Source organism: Solenopsis invicta, chromosome 6 (assembly GCF_016802725.1).
Source record: "Solenopsis invicta isolate M01_SB chromosome 6, UNIL_Sinv_3.0, whole genome shotgun sequence".
Taxonomy (NCBI): domain Eukaryota; kingdom Metazoa; phylum Arthropoda; class Insecta; order Hymenoptera; family Formicidae; genus Solenopsis; species Solenopsis invicta.
This window is the reverse complement of record NC_052669.1, coordinates 21,930,876-21,950,213: the sequence shown is the minus strand read 5'-3', so window position 1 is coordinate 21,950,213 and position 19,338 is coordinate 21,930,876. Positions and strand designations below refer to the sequence as shown.

The window sequence follows — 19,338 nt, the reverse complement described above, 5'->3', positions numbered from 1 at the left end:
AGCCCTATAAAATGTCCAAGTCCCAAGCACTTCCAAGCGCTTAACTCCTCAAAGTTCTAACTCAAAGCTGTGAGCAATGACGTTAACTCTCAAACTCTCTAACACCTCAAGATTTCGACTCTGTACGCATTATTTTCAACTTCTAATTCTCAAGATTTCTTATTCAAAATTGTGCCTGACGACTTAAGCCCTTCATCGTTCCAGCTATTTGACTCAGTGGTTATAATCTGTACCTGAGAATTTCAACCACGACCTTTGTATATACGCAAAATTGTTTAGTTTCAAGATCGTTTTCTATTAGCAACTTCCAAGAGTCAGAAAGCGTCATTTCTCTACTACCATAAATAAGTCACTCATTCTTTTCTTTTCTTGCTTTTTTTCTTCAATTTGTCATTCAAGTAACTAAGAATCGATCGCTAATAAGTAATCACAAAAGTTCATATTCCATCTCCTCGCTTAAAATATTATTATTATTGTTGATATCAAAATTTTCTCTTCAAATTAATAGTGCAATTTTCATTTAAAATAATTTCTGATTTTCTCTCTAAATTTTCTTTAAATGCCTACGTAAATTTAGACGTCCTGTTTTCTATAGTTTGCTTCTTAGACACGCAAGATGAAATACATCTGTTTGTTCCCGACCATCCCTTCCAATACCTCGTCCCTACAGATTCCTTTTACAATTTCTTCCCTCCCTCCTTAGTAATCATAAATGAATTAAATTAATCCCGTCTCCTTCTGATATATCAAGTTAATAAAATACGGTTATTAATTACACATATTTGTACATATCTAGTACATACTCTTAGAGTTTTGAAATACATATTTAGATCTTACAAATTACTCTTATATTAAATATATAACATGGCAAAATCTATAAAAATATTCTTCTGAATACCAACATAAAAATTCCAGTAAACAATGTTTAAAATCAATATAGCCATTATGATAATAGAATACGTCGATCAAATTCATTTACAAAACACGGCAAACTAAATTATAATAAGCTTTATAGATCTAAGCTTTTATCATGTACCATAATCATAGAATATATGTTATATTAATTTACAAGAAACCCTAAATATTAAAAATTATTTAATTCCCTCAAATTAACCCTCCTCGCATTTCTCCAGAAATCAGTTCGCGCTAGGTTCAATAGTTAAAAAGATCAGATGCATAGGGATACATGGGTCTAATCTCTCGGACATTTTTTCTTTTTTGTGTGACTATATAATCGCACGACTCTCGAAAAGGCGTTATAGGGTTTTACGACACGTTGACTCATTTTCGGAGTCATAAGTGCGTTTGCCCTTGTGTCGTACAAATCTATAATACGGCTAGGAGATAAAGTTTTTGTTACGTCGTTCCCTACCTTACCAAAATTCCAAGTTGACTTTCCAAAACTACTTTTTCCTTTTAAGGCTGGACGTAACAATAATATTAATTTCGTCTTAAAAAGTATTTTATGCAATTCTTAAATAAATTAAAACATTTCGTTTTTTTAATCATATCTCTCCAATACAAGTTACAACTGTGTCTGAGATATAAACTTACACTTATAAATATTCAAGAATATATTTACATAAATATAATTACACAAAAATGCTGAGTAAATTTATTACTGACAGTAGAAATCGTTCTCGTTAATTGTATAATTTCCTATTAAAATTTATTTGATTTCTCGATTAAGTAAACGTTACGTAACATGTGACCTAGAAAGTAATACCGCAAATCGAAAGCAACGAAAATTTTCCATTTACATAACGTATTGCATAAAATTATAATACACAATGTATAATGCATAATGAAACTTATAATAATTAAATAATTATGAAAAAAATAAAATAAATTTAAAATATGTTCATATTTGTTTTATAATTAATGTTCTAAATTTATTTAAATGTGTTTTTTAAAGACGAATAACATACATTAAATATTAATATACTTTATTAAACGTTTCAAAAATAAACGCAATGAACCATACTAAGGTATATATTTTTAAATATACTAAATATTAAAATAACATATACTTATTAATTCAAATAAATTAATTAAAACAAAAATTATTTGTGTATATGATAAATATAATAAATACTATTTATAAATGTTTATTTCTTTTATTCATAAAATTAATTTTCTATTGAAAATTATTAGAATCTGGTCATTAGAAAGTGATTTCTAAGAAATCTCCGAATGTAAAGCAAGCCGATTACCTTTAGAGCACAAGTGTATTATGGTTATCTATTTGCAGGCGACCTATTCATTTACTTATAGCAGAGAGGAACTTGAAGCGGCCATGCCGGTATTATTTTTCCTATAACGCTCCTGGCACACTAACGACATACTAACAAAAATGCGGATACGATTGCGCGATAATATTATGCTTTGAACTCTTGCAGGACATTTGTAAAACAATGAAATATAAAAAGAAAATTGATTACTGACTCAGCGACCCGATGCGCAACGAGCGGAGTTAATCAGTCACGAAGCTACGATGATTACTGTAACACAAACATAAGATTTAAAAATTAAAACTGCGCTCAAAATCAATAAGTTTAAAAGTTATTTCTTGTACAGTCAGAGAAAAGTTTGTTTGAGTAAGAAAATATTTGTTTGACTAAAGAAGTTCGTGCACTGCTATACGGTTAAAGAAAAGTTTCTTTGACTTGAAGAAATTTTTTGGTTGTTTCTTTTATTAGAATTAAACAAACGATTTGATTGTGCGAGGCAGTTTTTATTTAAATGAAAGAAATATATTTTTAAAACCAGAACTAAATTATATTTTACTTTTCTATTAATACTTTTTTTGAATTAAATAATTATTTGTTTAAATCAAATAAATAATTTAAACAAATAATTTATTTACTTTTAAAAATGCTAATAATTTTTTATTTTTCTCAAAGGTATTTTCACTTCAACTTAAAAAAGTTAAAGAAACGATTTCATCAATTTAAACGTAACTTTTCTCTGGATGTACATACAATTTTATATTTATTTACTTTCTTTAAAAATAGCTTTTCTTAAATTTATTTGATAACATCCAAAAAAAGGGAAAAAATTATTATTTTCATAAATATGGAATTATATTTACCCCAAGGTTGCTCCGCTGGAGTTCGATGCCTTTCCCAGACCTTCTCTTCCTCTCAGATCTTGTAAATCTGTAACATAACAAAAATTATAGCAGCAATCGAGGTAATTAACATTTTAAAGAATAATTATGTAGTTCATTGAATTTTATTTATATTTTTAATAGATATTAATAAAATAAAATTTTTTTAAATTCTTTTATATAATAATTTTTTATTTAAATTTAAATAGACTATTAGAATTTAAAAAACAAACATTTTTTTTTATATTATATTAATTATATTAATTATCTCGATTGCTGCTATAATTTTTGTTATACATAATATACGCACGTTCCGTATTTTTGTGAGTGAGTGAGTGAGTGAGTGAGTTAATCTGAGGAAGAGAAAAAAGTTTGGAAGGCTACTTCACTTACGTATACAAATAAATAACACACATTTAATAAAATTTAATGTTTAATAAATTCATGAAATTTAAAAATACGTTTATACAAGACATCACAAATTAAAAATGTTAATATTATTTATTATATCTGATAACTCAATTCTTTAAGTAAGCATGCTTTTTTTTTAAGCTAATCACCTTTTATGCAGATCAGATAAAATAAAACTCATATTTAGTCATGAGAAATCCCAAAGACGCAACAATATAAAAGAAAAATTTTTATTAACAATTTTTATTATTTCTTAACAAAGTATCATAAAATATTCTTTTGATTGTTGTATTCTTAATTGAATCATCTACACAAAAAGGTTGAAATCAACATATTTAAATTTCTTTGTTTTTATTAAAACTTAATTGTAAAAAAAAGTATTAAATTAAATTTAATATATTCTCTTTACTATTTGTCGTTTTATATAAAACAAGAAATTATGTTTTTGCTAATATTAAATAATCATAATTTTGCTTGTATATATAATTTAATCTTCTTTGAAAAATTTGAATTAACTTTAAATTTCAGTATAATATTATATTTTTATTTTAATAATGTAAGAGTCATCTAAAATGCACAATACTGTTTTAATAATAATACGTAATAAAAAATTCTCATTCTTGATTTGAAGCTATTATTTTTTATCCGATACTTTTTCTTTTCAAATCATAGAAATCATTGTTAAATAAAGAGTATATATTTTTTTAATAAAATTGTATGAACAATTTATCACATGAGTAAATTATTTGCTCTGTCTTTTAATGTTATATAATTTTATTTCAATATTATATATGTTATATAACCTTATTTTAATATTTAACATTTTAAAAGTAACAATATTTTTAAAACAAGAATGTTTTTTTCCTGCATTATTAAAACATTGAATAATGAAAGACATCAAAATATAAAATTTTAACGTTTACTAAAGTCCATGTCAGATCAGCAAGATCAGAATAAAAAAAACTGTCTCGACTTAAAAAGCATGTTGCAAAAACTATTGTTTCTACGAACATCTTTTTATTGAAACGTGTTTTTTATGACAAGAATGCATTTTTATGTTATACAATTTTATTTAAAATTTTTATATTTTAACTAATCTTGCTGGTCTGACCGTGAGCAAAAACGAGTTTTTATTGTTTGAATAAAACGAATACAGATCAAGAGTCATGTAATATGTAATTTTGTTTTCAATCATTTTTCTTGATGAATTGATTGGCGCAATTAATTTTTCTCTACAATAATTCTTTGATAATTTATTAATAACAATTGATTGCAAAATTGATTAACTTTTTATCTCAAAAACGTTCTTTTACTCTCCGATCTTATTTCTAATTGTTATATTTTAACTAACCTTGCTAGTTTAGCCATAGGCAAAAAAGAATTTTAATAATTTATATTTTTAATTGTTTATTATTATTTTTCTGCATAAAATAAAATTAATTTAAGGAAAGCGATACAAGATATTTCTTTAGTAATTTTTTTCATAGAATTAATTGGTGCAATCAGTTTTTCTCTACAGTCGGTTTTTAATAATTTGATTATAACAATTAGTTGCAAAATTAATTTTTGCAATATGTTTTTTTATCAGTAATGTTTTTATACATTTCTATTTAAAATTTTTTTGTATAACGTTGCTGATCTAGTTAATAGCGAAACATTTTTAGATGCTACGTCTAAATGGACCATATTATATCTTAACAAATAAATGTTACAATTAATAATATAGAGAATGTAAATAATTAATATTGTAAATAGCTGTATACGTTTGTAAAAATGTTTTTTTAAAAGATAACTTATAGCTTGACGTATTTTCAAAAAATTTTGAAAGTATTATTAAGATATGTGTTGATAAAATTTCAAAGATTTTTTAGAAAGTATCTTTAAGATATTTTCTAAAAAATCTTTTAGGCACTTATTCTGTGCGTTAATATAAATATTGCTAAACATTATATTAAAGTGTTATAAATAATATTAACAATTTATCATTTTTTTTCTAAAAAAATCACTTTTATGTCACATAAATGTAATAAAATATACAATTTGTGAAAAAAATCTCTTGAATATCCGTTTGCTGGTGTATATGGTTAGACATTTATATTTCGCCTGCTTGAAAAAAATTTTGCTCAACGAAGGATATAACTAACTCTTGGAACTAGTATTTCTCTTCTTCGTTGTTTTGTATTTTTCGAGAACGCATATTTTTGCTTCATATGAAGCTGGGCAACGCTGGACAACACTAGACAACACTGGTAGGACAGCGTTACAGTGCGAATGTTAAATTTGGTGTCTCTTCTTGCTGACGTAACATCTTAAGCATTTTAGATCTCTCACGGAAAGCTTTACAGGTAAGTAAATAGGTACAGAATCAATATTTAGAATATTTAATTTATGAATTATCTAATGTTAAATTGAATTATATAGAGGAGAAGAGGGTAATATGGCACCCATTTTCATTTTTTTTTAATCATTTTGTTTATAATTAATATTTTCTATTGAAACTTGAACGATTACATTCGTCAAAATGTTATTTGACAGATTCTAGGCTCAAAGTAATGAGATATTTATTATTTAGGACGTGATTTATAAAAATCTAATGCTCTGCATAATCTGGTGGCAGAAAAAAAGTGTAATATGGCTATCTATAAGAATAATTTAAAAAAGTTAGTTTAATTTAGAAGAAACACAGTATCTTGTTACAAAATTATGTATTTTTAATTTTCCATTGTTTAGAATTTTCCTAATATAGAATTTTCTTGCGTTCAGTAACTTTAAAAATACCATTAGAAATTTAGTTAGAAATGTCATTTTATCCCTGTTTAACATTAAACAACAAGCATAAAATAATGTTTTTAATGTTTCTAAACACCGCTCTCTAGAATGACGATCGATTTATTGAAGAAATATTTCAATATAAAAATTTTGCTTTAAAAGCCATACTAATGAAATTCCATGTTATTATTTTAACTTTGTATAACTCAAAATGTGTATAGCTGAATAAAAAGATAAATAATAAAAAAAAACACTCAAGTGTATGTACATTCGTGTGATAATACACTCAAGTTTAAAAATAATGAGAAAGTATGATTAATTAAAGGTTAAAGGTGAACCTTGAAAAAGTTTAGAAGTGCTCAAAAGTAAAAATGCCTTATAACAATTGTCACTTATTATGTATTGTCATATTAATATCACTAAAAAACGGCGGGCTACTAAATGAATAACTCCATAAGCAATTGTTAGAATACGTCATCTAATAACGGAGATAATAGGGGTAACCATATTGTCGACAGTAGCCATAATACCCTCTTCTCCTTTAAAGTTAGAATAGTTGATTAAGAATTAGAAGTGTATAATCTGATAAATTAAGAAATTATTTAAATGTCTAAATTAAATCGGATTCGAATTTTTTGTAGCATGAAATTGGACATGAAATTTATTATAAAACATGCATTTAAGTAATTGCGTGCAGACATTTATTAAAATGATAATTATGATATAAAAATATAACACATTTAAAAAAATACTGTTTTAATCTAGTTTGCAATTATACAATAAAAAATTAACAAATTGTGTTTTTATAACAAAAATAATAGTGTAGTAACAATAATGAAATTAAAAAAGATTAGCAATCAATGTAAATTTTCTTTTGTCAAAATTAAATAAATATTTGAAAAGAATATTTACGTTTCGTAAAAGATTTTCTAATTTAAAATTTTAATTTTAATTTAATTTCATTATACAATAATTAAGAATGAAGTATGTTTGTTTCATAATCCCGAGAAAACTTAATTTATTATCCAGAAAATTTATTATCCTGATGTCCTTGTATCAAAAATTAACAAATCAAAACGCGTATTCTTATAAAGTTTTAACGATAAAAAAAATCTTTACATATTTTGGAAAGAGTATAAATAATTTTTCATTGTTCATAAATTTTTTTAATATTTAATTTAAATATACTTTATTTATCTTTGCAGATTAAATTAATGTGTGTGTGTGTGTGTGTGTGTGTGTGTGTGTGTGTGAGTGCGCGCGCGCGCATGTGTGTATGTATATACGGAAGCTTAAAATAGAAATAATATTACACAATAAAAATTTTAATTGTAATGTACAAAAACGCTTTTCTGAGTTCAGTATTATGTATAATAAAATGCTGTAATATAGGTACAATTTCATAACAGACTGCGCATTATTCCCCCTTTAACCGCGCGATGAAATGTTATGTAATCTGCCTTATGTTTTCGTATACCTCAAGAAGAACTGGCCCAAAGACCGAAGTAAGAGGAAAGAAAGAATGTTTCTCATGACATTCTTGCTCCCACTCGAATGTAATACGTCACCCTTCTCTCCGATGTTTTCACCGATGAAATTACATAAATCTGAACCAAAATTTAGCGACTCGGAAGCAGTTCGCTAACCCACCTCTCAGATGTATCGCTAACAGTGAAAGTGCGTGGTACGCGCTCCTCGTCCGCGTAATACTTTAAGTGAACCACCGTTTCTATCGTTCCTGGATATTGATAAATATCGAGGTGTCTTTCTTTTACGTGTTTTAGGCTTATCAAACGGAGAAAGAGAAAAAGACAAAGAGAAAGAAAGCCAAGAGATGCAGTTAAAAGTTTTTTTGTTTGTTCTACTGTTGCGCGCTTCGGTTGCTGTTGAGTTCGGTAAGTACTCCCGACGACTTCGATGATCGCACGCGCAATGAACTCCGACGCCGCCGGTGATTTCAATGCTCGGTATAAGAAAAGCACGCGAATCATAGTCGGCAGATTTGTAACATGAGATAAACAAATTCGCAAAATGCTGAAAACTTAAAACAGTTTTCCCTTACTTTTCTCTTGACTGTTGAAAGTTGTGTAACACCTTATACCTCGCGTGTTGCTAAGAATTGCGTGAATTGTTAAGAATTGCGTGATTAAGTATTTAGTATTTGAAAAGAAACACGACGAACGAAAAGATTGGCACAAAATATTATTTTCAATGAATAATTAATCTTTTGGTTTTGCATATATGGTTTAAGAGAAAAGTTTATTATCGTCTATTAACATATATATCCACCAGAGTATTAAAAATCACTAATTTCGTTCAATCCATTTAGAGTGTTTATTCCGTTTTTTGTACCAAAACGCTTAAAAATTAATTACGTCTTTTGCACTATATAAATTACATAAATAATATGTCAAAAATTAAAAACCATTAAATTTTATAACTGTTTTTTCTCGTAACTTAATTAATAGTTTTAACTGTACGTTATGCTTATTTTTGTCATTATGTATTTTAATAATACGTTAGACAGCACACAATATTTGTGATAAATATTTATAAATCTTTCTTATTTAATTTATAAATATTTATTATTATTTAATTTTTTATATATTATATAAATATTATTTTATATAAATGAAGAAAAAACCTCATAAAATATTTATTCAAAAAGTTATTAAAATGTAAACATATTTTATATAACATTTAAGGTAAGTAAAAAATTAATATTTATGGTACTACAGTACTTTATAGTACAGTATTTTATAAACATTTTTACGTAATATTTATAATAAATTTTTATTATCTGTTTAATTTAAGATATTTATAAAATTCCAAAAATGTTTATAAAGTATTTTTGTAAATATTTATAAAATATTCAAATATTTATTATAAATGTTTTATAACTTTTTTATAAATAGTGTGTGCTCTCTAGAACGTAAATTTCAAAGTTATGATTACATGCGGAAGTAATAGTTTTGCTGAAATAACTAAAAATTTAGTTAAACTAGAACAAAACAAGCGCGCGCTATGCGCGCGCTATAGAGCTTCTGATGATGAATGTATATTATATTATATTAAAATAAATATAAAAAAATTAAAAAGTTAATCAAGTTCAGAAAAATTTTACATAAATTAATAAAAACAATTTTTTTTAATTTTTTTATTTTTATTGATTTAACATTGAACTTTATGCATAGTATGTATGTAATACAGTTATAATAATTAAGTATAACTAAAGATGTGTGTGTGTGTGTGTGCGTGTGCGTGTGCGTGTGCGTGTGCGTGTGCGTGTGCGTGCGTGCGTGCGTGTGTGTGTGTGTGTGTGTGTGTGTGTGTGTGTGTGTGTGTGTGTAATACTAAATATACTAAATTAAAAATATAAAAAAATGTCCATATAATTATGTAGATTTATTATAAAAAATATATATTTAGTTAAAAGTATAAATATTTTAATAAATTGGTAAATAGATATGGTAATTGGTGCACACAAATAAAAAAAAATTTTTTAATTTTATAAAAAGTGTATAAATTTTTTCACATTTTTTATATTATATAAATTTGTACTCATTTCTTTTATACTTTACCTGTTTGTATAATTTCTATTATTTTTATTTTATCTCCCTTTTTTAAATTTAAGTCATCATAATCTTCTGTATCGAAGTTTGATACGTGAACTTCCAATTTGTATCTTCCGTTAGTTATTGAACCGCAACCTATCTTTTTATTTTATTTATTATTATATAGTTTTACAAAATTTGTTTTGATATAACCTTCTATCACTATAATAATTTTTTATTGTTAAAGAAGAATTTTATTTTATATTAAAATGTTAATGTGATGCATTAAAAAATGTGATGTATTGTATAATTAGTTTTTGCTAGTATTGTCGACTTTCTTTATTTATATAATAAATTGATAAACCTGAGAAACTTACTGACTCTTGTTGTTGTATTCAAAATTTCCGAAAAATTAACTTCTTCCGGTTCTGGCAGATTTAATGTGTTTTCAAATTTATATTTTCCTAAACATGAAATTCGAGTACTTGATGAGATTTGTAATTCATAATTAACATTTCCATTATTAAATTGAGTTGCTTTTGATGGACAAGAATATGTACCGTCTAAATAAATAATCTGTTAAAAAATGATCAAAATAATTTATTAATTATGCCGAAACGTCACCGACAAGAACCAGTTTTCTTAAAAAACTCTGCAATTTGTCTCAAAAATACAATCAATTCAATATCGCCCACTCAAAGAATGCGAAAAGATTTAAATATGTAAAAAATAAAGTGCCTAATGAAAACACCTACATAATTTGATTTTATGTGAGATTCCACCCGGTCAATTTCGTCATTCCAAGATATAACTTGGACACTGAAGTGTTGCAATTCCTTTCTTTAATTTCGTTACTCCCATTGCCATATTTTTTATATCACACACACACACACACACACATACACGCGCGCGCGCGCGCACGCACGTACACACGCACGCACGCACGCACGCACGCACACGCATGCACACGCAGCTATAACGTAGTAAACAGGAACAACAAAATATCATTATAACACTATCATCCTCGCGATGAATGTAACAATTATGTCACAACCATTATGTCATAATATTATTATTACACCATTAACCTCATACACTATTAATCTCATGATGCATGTAACAGAACAGTTATATCTATAACTGTCAAAACGCAATCTCCACGATGATAGCAGCTCACAAAGTAAGCACAACGCGAGAACCAATGAGCATTTTGGAAAAGCGGCAACAATAAACTTCGAGAGATTGTGACTATTGATTTAACACGGATTTTTTCAGAAAGGATTATAAGTCAGAAAATTATTTTATTTTATTCTTAAAATAAATATGTTCAAATTGATTGTCAGAATATTATAATTTTTTGCAACATTTATCATTACGTTTGAGCATAATACACAATTATTTTAATCAAATAAAATTTATTTCATCTTTGTATCTGGCTAAATTTTTATTTCAACATACCGTTTTTTCTTGCATGAATAATTTGTTCATAAAGAATGTTATTGATCATAAAGAGTATTACCGTTTATTAAAGAATGAAGGAAGCTTTCTATTAATTTTTTGTTATTGTAGCATTATTAAGCTAAAATGTAACATTTACGTATATAAATTGCAAATTTTTTGATAAATTTTTACAAAAATTAATGAATTATGCGGAAACTGTCAAAACAAATACACGTTTTTGAATCTTCTTAAAAAAGGAGAAAAAGAAAAGAAAATCTTATTTTTCATCTTAAAAATTACTATAAAAGAAGAAACGTAATACATGCATTATTGAGTTTGGAACAAAAACAAAATGAATAAAATAATTTAATCTAATGATTATTTAGAGTTAACTCGAATTTCGATTAGCTCAAAAATATTCAAAATGATATCAAAATTACAAAATGCATTTTCCAGCAAAAATAAACGAATATGTCGTTTGTTTGTTAATACACTATATAACGTAATATTCTATTTTGTAATAGAATGCACGTGAAGTGCATCAGTGTAATGTTCTCAAGAAACGCTGGCACTATCAAAACCGGAATACCTGGAAGTGAAAGTTGCATTATGTACGATTACGTGTGTGCATTCAATTTTAATACGTATACATTAACATTCACTGTTAAAACGTGTTCTCATAATAATGTATGTAAATATAACGTATTTGCTAATTAAAATCAGCTGTTATAATTATTACAAATAATTTAAATTGTGTTTAACTTCCTGCTTTGTTTTTCACAACTGAAATAAGATGAAAATATGTTTTACATTTAATATATTATATCTGCTCTGTCACAAGTTTTCTATGATCAATTTTTTCAATGTAAAAATTTTCACATTCATATTTAGATTAGAAAATAAAAGAACTTTTTACAAGTTCTGCGTTTTTTACCATGATTGAGCACATTTAAAATACTTGTATTTAAAATACTGTATTTGAAATACAATTTATATTTTGTATTTTAGCAGAGCACCTAAAAGTACTTAAAAACTATTTTGCATTTTAAAAAGGTTATTTAATCTATTTTGTATTTTAAATACAATTTTAATCTATTTGGTATTTGAAATACCAAAAAATTTTTGTTAAAATTTTTTGACAAAAATAATAACTTAAATGTAGTTTGATTGATTAATTTCTAGTTAATTTTTTTCAGTTTCTTTGTGATCAATTGGACATTCATGACACGCGCTCAATCGCTCTCTCGCAAATTGTATGGGACAAGTGACATTATCTTTTTATTCAATTACGTTATGCAAATGGCTTTCTGTTCAATTATTATGCTATATTCGTTTAAAGAGAAACGTTTGCAAACGTTGATAACGTTTCTTGCAAACTCTTACTTTTATAAGAAGACAGATTATTCTATTAGAATTATTGTACTATAGTACTCAATTATATTTGGTTATTATTTTATTTAAAAGTACCGGATAATATAATTTCTTTTACACACTTTTGTTGCTACCAAAATTTTTATAAATGTATAATATTTTGTATTTTATGAAAGTATTTTGTATTCCAAATATTTTAAAGATGTATTATGCTCAGCCCCCTGATTATTTCAACACTATTGTTAAATATACGTACTAAAATACAATATTTACATAAAATATATATTTACATTTATATATATATATATATATATATATATATATATATACACTACTCAAAAGAAAATAGGGAACACTTTCCAGACACCAAAAATTAGGCTATTTTCAAATGACTGTAACTCGCTGAAAAATCATCGTAGATAAAAAATAAAAAAAGCATTTTGAAGCTTGAAGATCTAACTTTAACGCTCTATTAGCAGATTTTCAAAATTCTTTTAACTTCCTTGTCTTATGCAGTAAAAAAGCACACCCTGTTTTGTTTCTTAAAATTTCGTATTTTTGACACTTTGCAGCTCGACCAACAAATTTTTTTCGAATAATTCAAGTAAAGCTTCATAAACTACAACATTTTGCCTACAAAATGCTTTTTTTAAAATTTCTCTACGATTTTTTTTGACCGAGTTACGCAACTTTGAAGCTAAACCTGCATTTTTTACAAATGATATCCGTACTTCGTGAAAAATCATCGTAGACAAAAAATCAAAAAACCATTTTAAAGTTCGAAGTTTCAGCTTTAACATGTTATTAATGGTTTTCAAAAATTTTTTCAATTTCTTAGTACTATGTCCCAAAAAAGATACACTGTTTTTTCCTTGAAATTACGTATTTTTAACAGCCTGTAGCTCAATAAAAAATTTTTTCTCGACAAATCCAATGCAAGTGCCATAAAGTATGACATTTTATCTACAAAATGCTTTTTATAAAATTTTTTCTACGATTTTTTTTGACCGAGTTACAAGACTTGGAAGAAACACATTTTTTACAGTATCTTTTTCTGAAAAATGACGTCTACCGCCGACATTAGCATTACCCAATATGCACCACGTGGAGGTTGCCGGTCGGATATTTGCACATCGTGTGTGTGTGTGTGTGTGTGTGCGCGCGTGCGTGTGTGTGTGTGTGTGTGTGTGTGTGTGTGTGTGTGTGTGTGTATCACAGCATAGATAAGGACCCCACAGTTCGCCACTTCTGCGGTATTTAATGACTCCAAACCCCCTCTGCTGTGTGTGTGTGTATGCGCGCGCGCGCATGAGTGTTCAATAGTGTGTATTTCCTCTTCTCTGATCAATTACTGCTTGCAAGCGTTCTCGCATATTTATACATCTTGCAATACGATCTTGCGGAATGTTGTGCCAAATTTTCATTAAAATTTCTCCTAATTCTTCTAAATTTTGCGGCTGTTCTTCGCGACGCCTTAATCGTCGTTCTTGGCGTCGACGAAATAAACGCTATGATCAACGTTGCGTAATGCCAGTACGATCTTACAACGGCGGTTCCGTGATGGTGTGGGGGTGTATATCTCTTACAAGACAAAGTGATCTAGTGATCCTGCCACCTCCGGCAATGACAGGTGTTCGTTATATCAACGATATTCTACGACCACACGTTTTGCAATTAAATCGAACCTGTCGGAACTTTATTTTCATACAGGACAACGCTCGACCTCATACGGCGAATATAACGCGACGTTTTTTTGAACGACACGCAACTAGATTGTTAAATCATCTCGTCAATAGCCCAGACTTAAATCCAATCAAGCACATTTGGGATAAAATAGAACGACGATTAAGGCGTCGCGAAGAACAGCCGCAAAATTTAGAAGAATTGGGAGAAATTTTAACGAAAATTTGGCACAACATTCCGCAAGATCATATTGCAAGATGTATAAATATGCGAGAACGCTTGCAAGTAGTAATTGATCAGAGAAGAGGAAATACACACTATTGAACACTCATGCGCGCGCGCGCATACACACACACACACACACACACAGCAGAGGGGGTTTGGAGTCATTAAATACCGCAGAAGTGGAGAACTGTGGGGTCCTTATCTATGCTGTGATACACACACACACACACACACACACACACACACACACACGCACGCGCGCACACACACACACACACACACACACACACACACGATGTGCAAATATCCGACCGGCAACCTCCACGTGGTGCATATTGGGTAATGCTAATGTCGGCGGTAGACGTCATTTTTCAGAAAAAGATACTGTAAAAAATGTGTTTCTTCCAAGTCTTGTAACTCGGTCAAAAAAAATCGTAGAAAAAATTTTATAAAAAGCATTTTGTAGATAAAATGTCATACTTTATGGCACTTGCATTGGATTTGTCGAGAAAAAATTTTTTATTGAGCTACAGGCTGTTAAAAATACGTAATTTCAAGGAAAAAACAGTGTATCTTTTTTGGGGCATAGTACTAAGAAATTGAAAAAATTTTTGAAAACCATTAATAACATGTTAAAGCTGAAACTTCGAACTTTAAAATGGTTTTTTGATTTTTTGTCTACGATGATTTTTCACGAAGTACGGATATCATTTGTAAAAAATGCAGGTTTAGCTTCAAAGTTGCGTAACTCGGTCAAAAAAAATCGTAGAGAAATTTTAAAAAAAGCATTTTGTAGGCAAAATGTTGTAGTTTATGAAGCTTTACTTGAATTATTCGAAAAAAATTTGTTGGTCGAGCTGCAAAGTGTCAAAAATACGAAATTTTAAGAAACAAAACAGGGTGTGCTTTTTTACTGCATAAGACAAGGAAGTTAAAAGAATTTTGAAAATCTGCTGATAGAGCGTTAAAGTTGGATCTTCAAGCTTCAAAATGCTTTTTTTATTTTTTATCTACGATGATTTTTCACCGAGTTACAGTCATTTGAAAATAGCCTAATTTTTGGTGTCTGGAAAGTGTTCCCTATTTTCTTTTGAGTAGTGTATATAGAAATAGTTCAAAATTATCAAAAACAGCAAAATATGTGTTCGATCATTTTGAAGAGCTACTTTTTCAGGAAATTGGGAAAGTTGCCTATTCCGGTCTTAAAGGCTGCTTTAAAGAGATTTCAACTAACAAATTTTAATTCCGTTGTTACTTTTTCCCGCTTACATTGTACGGCCCTGCGTGGTCTTATACGCCTACAATAGAAAGAATCTAAAAAGACAAACATTTTCACACCTCAAATGCTTTTTTTTAGAATTTCCAGAATAAGAAAACGATTTTTTAAAAATTAGTTTTTGAACTTTGATCCTACATAATTTTGGGGTCGACGCGTGTCAACCTCTTCGCTTTGAATAAAAAATTTTCCTTTTTTTTTATGCCTTTTCAAACGATATATTACAATATTGGAGATTTCAATTGAAATTTTTGAGTTGGAATTCTCCTTGGACATTCTGGGGCGGGGGAGGGGGCAATTTCCCTCTTAAAAGAGCAATCTCTTAAAATAATCGAACACGTATTTTACAGTTTTCCATAACAAACCTTCCAAAATATAAGGGATGATTTTCTAAATTCTTTGTATATGGTTAAAGAAGTAGTCAAAGCTAATTATAAAAACGTTTTTAAATATTTCAAATTTTTTTTTAATTTTCAAGGAAGAAGACGCATTGTAAATTAAACGTTATTGTTTTTAGAGGACCACTTCAAAAATTGTCACCCCGATGTATCAGGCTTTGACGTCTGCGTGCGAGAAGGATTGAATGCGATTAAACCTTATTTCAAAACCGGTGTGCCGAAATATAATATACTCCCGTTTGATCCCTTTTTTGCCAAAGAGATAATTGCTACAAGAGGGATACCGAATTTCGGCTTCACTTTAATTCTTCGAAATGTCACCGAGACCGGATGGTCCCTTAGTAAAGTGACAAAATTCGTTTCTGATTTGACAAATTACAAGGTATTACATGTATTATCTGTTGATATAAGTAATTATACTATATATGTTAAGTGTTCACTTAGCGTAACATATAATTTTATGCGGAGCATTTGTCATTTATTCAATATACATATGTATACACACGTTGTATATATATACATATGTATATGTTTAATGATATAATGTGGATATTTTATAGCACATACCTTATATTAAAAATGAAAATTTATTAAGAAGTAATGATATGACTACAAAATAAGAAAATAGAGAATCGATATAATATTTCAAAATAATAAGACATTTAAAAAAAAATGTGACATATGGAAGTTGTATGGTTTAAAAGAGGACAATAATGTAAATCAACTTTCGAAGAAACCGGTTTTTAAGGTTATATGAAAGAGATTTTTTTAAATGCAGTTATATTATTTTTTTTTTTACATAATATAGTATCTATAATTATTGTGCATATAAAAGATAGATTTATCGAAAAAACAATAATTTATGAGATTTTTTTATACTTTAATAACTAAGAGCTAGGACTCCTTGTATTATAAATATTATGATAGAATAAGAAAAAAAGAGTCAATTAGGAGTTAGATAAACGGTGTGCAACTAAATTAATTGATTTAACTTATAATAATTTTTAATTATCATTTTAAATAAGATTTACACGATTGTTTTGCAAATACAGACGTTTTGACTTAACTTTAGGCTATCTTCAGTGAATGATGTTAAACTATTATTTTTTTTGTAATTGTATTCTAATACCTTTGTGTAAAAAATAATATAAAATAAATCAATTGATATGAAAGAAAAATACGTCGTTGCTTTTCAAAATGTAAATGCAATTAAATAATTTTTTAGAAAAGCAACAACGTGTTTTCTTTGACACCAATTAATTCAGCTATTTTATCCATAAATGTATTAAGATATATATAATTATTGTAAAATTTATTTACGAGATATTTAATTAAAATTAAATTTTATGCCAAATATAACAGAATGGAGTATAAAATATCTTAAAGACTATTGGTACTTTAAAAAATCTGCGTCAATACTTTTATAAGCAAAATAATTACAGTTTTTGTAACTGTGTAATAAAAATCATACACCTTTATTAAAAAATAATCTTTATTTAATCTTAAAATGGTAATTCTTTTTTTTCGAAAATTAATTCTATAATTGATTTTATATTATTTATCATTCTTCAGATCGTACAACTTTTGTATATAACATTTTTCTCTCAAATGCTTCAATATTTCGAAATGTTTTTCCGGTTACATATTTTTTTCTTATTCCGTATGTTATTTTTGTACATATTTAATCTTTTATTACAAAAAAATATGAATGAACATGCAACAAGCAACGAAATAACTAAACAAAATATTGCATTAATTAGGTTGTGTACACGCAAAGTTTCCCAGAGAAATTTCTGAAGGGTAATTACGAATTTAAAGGCAAATTCCTTGGCTCAAGTGTGACCAATAAAGGGAAATTCACTCTCGCTTTATGTAAGTAATGTTAGAGAATTTGAATTTTATTACTAAAATTCAAATTCCGATATACATAAAATAATTTAGACGATTTTTCACTAATAATGTTATTATCATAATTACACGCTTTCAATAAATTAGCAGAAATGTTAAAAACATTTGTTTATACAATACTTTTATAATTTTCCTCATTTTAGATGATCTTATACAAACAACTACAGTAACTAAATATCCAGGACAGAGGTTGCGAGCTCAAATGGATGTTCAATCTATCAATGATTTAAAGCTTCACGTTTCAAACCTTCTTTTTGGCAAGCGATTTTTTGAGGAAATCCTTGATAGAATAATTAATTCTACATGGCAGCCAAGCTTTGTCTTAACAAGAGGCTTGATCAATGAACTCGTTTCAACTGCTTTCACAGAGATCTTCAATGACGCCTTTCTTAATTTTCCATTTAAGCAGATTTTTAAATAAACATCGCTCATAAATTAAACAAATTATAACTTTAATGTGTGCTGCAATTAAATGGATAAAAGTAATTAGTAAATAACATTTTTTATTTACTTAATAATTACTTTTATCCATTTAATTGCAGCACACATTAAAGTTATAATTTGTTTAATTTATGAGATTTTTAAATTAAGAACATCGTCTTTTAGAGTAACAATCAATTTATTGAAAAAATATTTTAAAATAAAAATTTTGTTTAAAACACCATATTAATGGGGATAGTTTATATATCCATAATGCCTACAGTAGCCGTAATACCTTTTTCTTCTCTATAAATTAATCTATAAAATATATGTGTGGCATGCTATGTTAAATATACGCTTTTCTTTTTTATGATTTATACATTTTTGTATTATTATGTGTTGCGTTATTGCCAATAATTTCTTAAGCCATTTAAGTTGAATTTATATACATTTTATTAATTTTATATTAATTAGTTTTAATACATAAATGTCCTTTATATTCTGTTGTGTATTACATCTTCCGTTGAGTCTTATGAGGCATGCCAAGGATTTTTATAGCAGAACAAAGCGGTTTTTTTCTTATCTCAATAGCTGCTTACCTTGAAGCAACCACGGTCTTTGAACCCGCATTCTTATAGACAAAGAAACTTTGTCACGCGATCTGAAGTTGAAGACCATTGAATCTTATTAATCATTGTTAGATAATATTAATTTTAATTAATGAGTAAAATTTAAATTGGCCCAATTATATGCATAATCTTCATGTCGGTCAAC

At 27.4% G+C, this 19,338-nt stretch overlaps 1 protein-coding gene across 1 annotated transcript; it reads left to right on the top strand.

Moving 5' to 3' along the window:
- Positions 1–7,667: 7,667 nt before the first annotated feature.
- LOC105203865 lies at positions 7,668–18,615 on the top strand. Its single transcript, XM_039450996.1, has 4 exons — positions 7,668–8,184; positions 16,356–16,618; positions 17,997–18,108; positions 18,288–18,615. The coding sequence occupies exons 1-4, from the start codon at positions 8,124–8,126 to the stop codon at positions 18,563–18,565; spliced, it is 714 nt and encodes a 237-aa protein (XP_039306930.1). The 5' UTR covers positions 7,668–8,123; the 3' UTR covers positions 18,566–18,615.
- Positions 18,616–19,338: the final 723 nt, after the last annotated feature.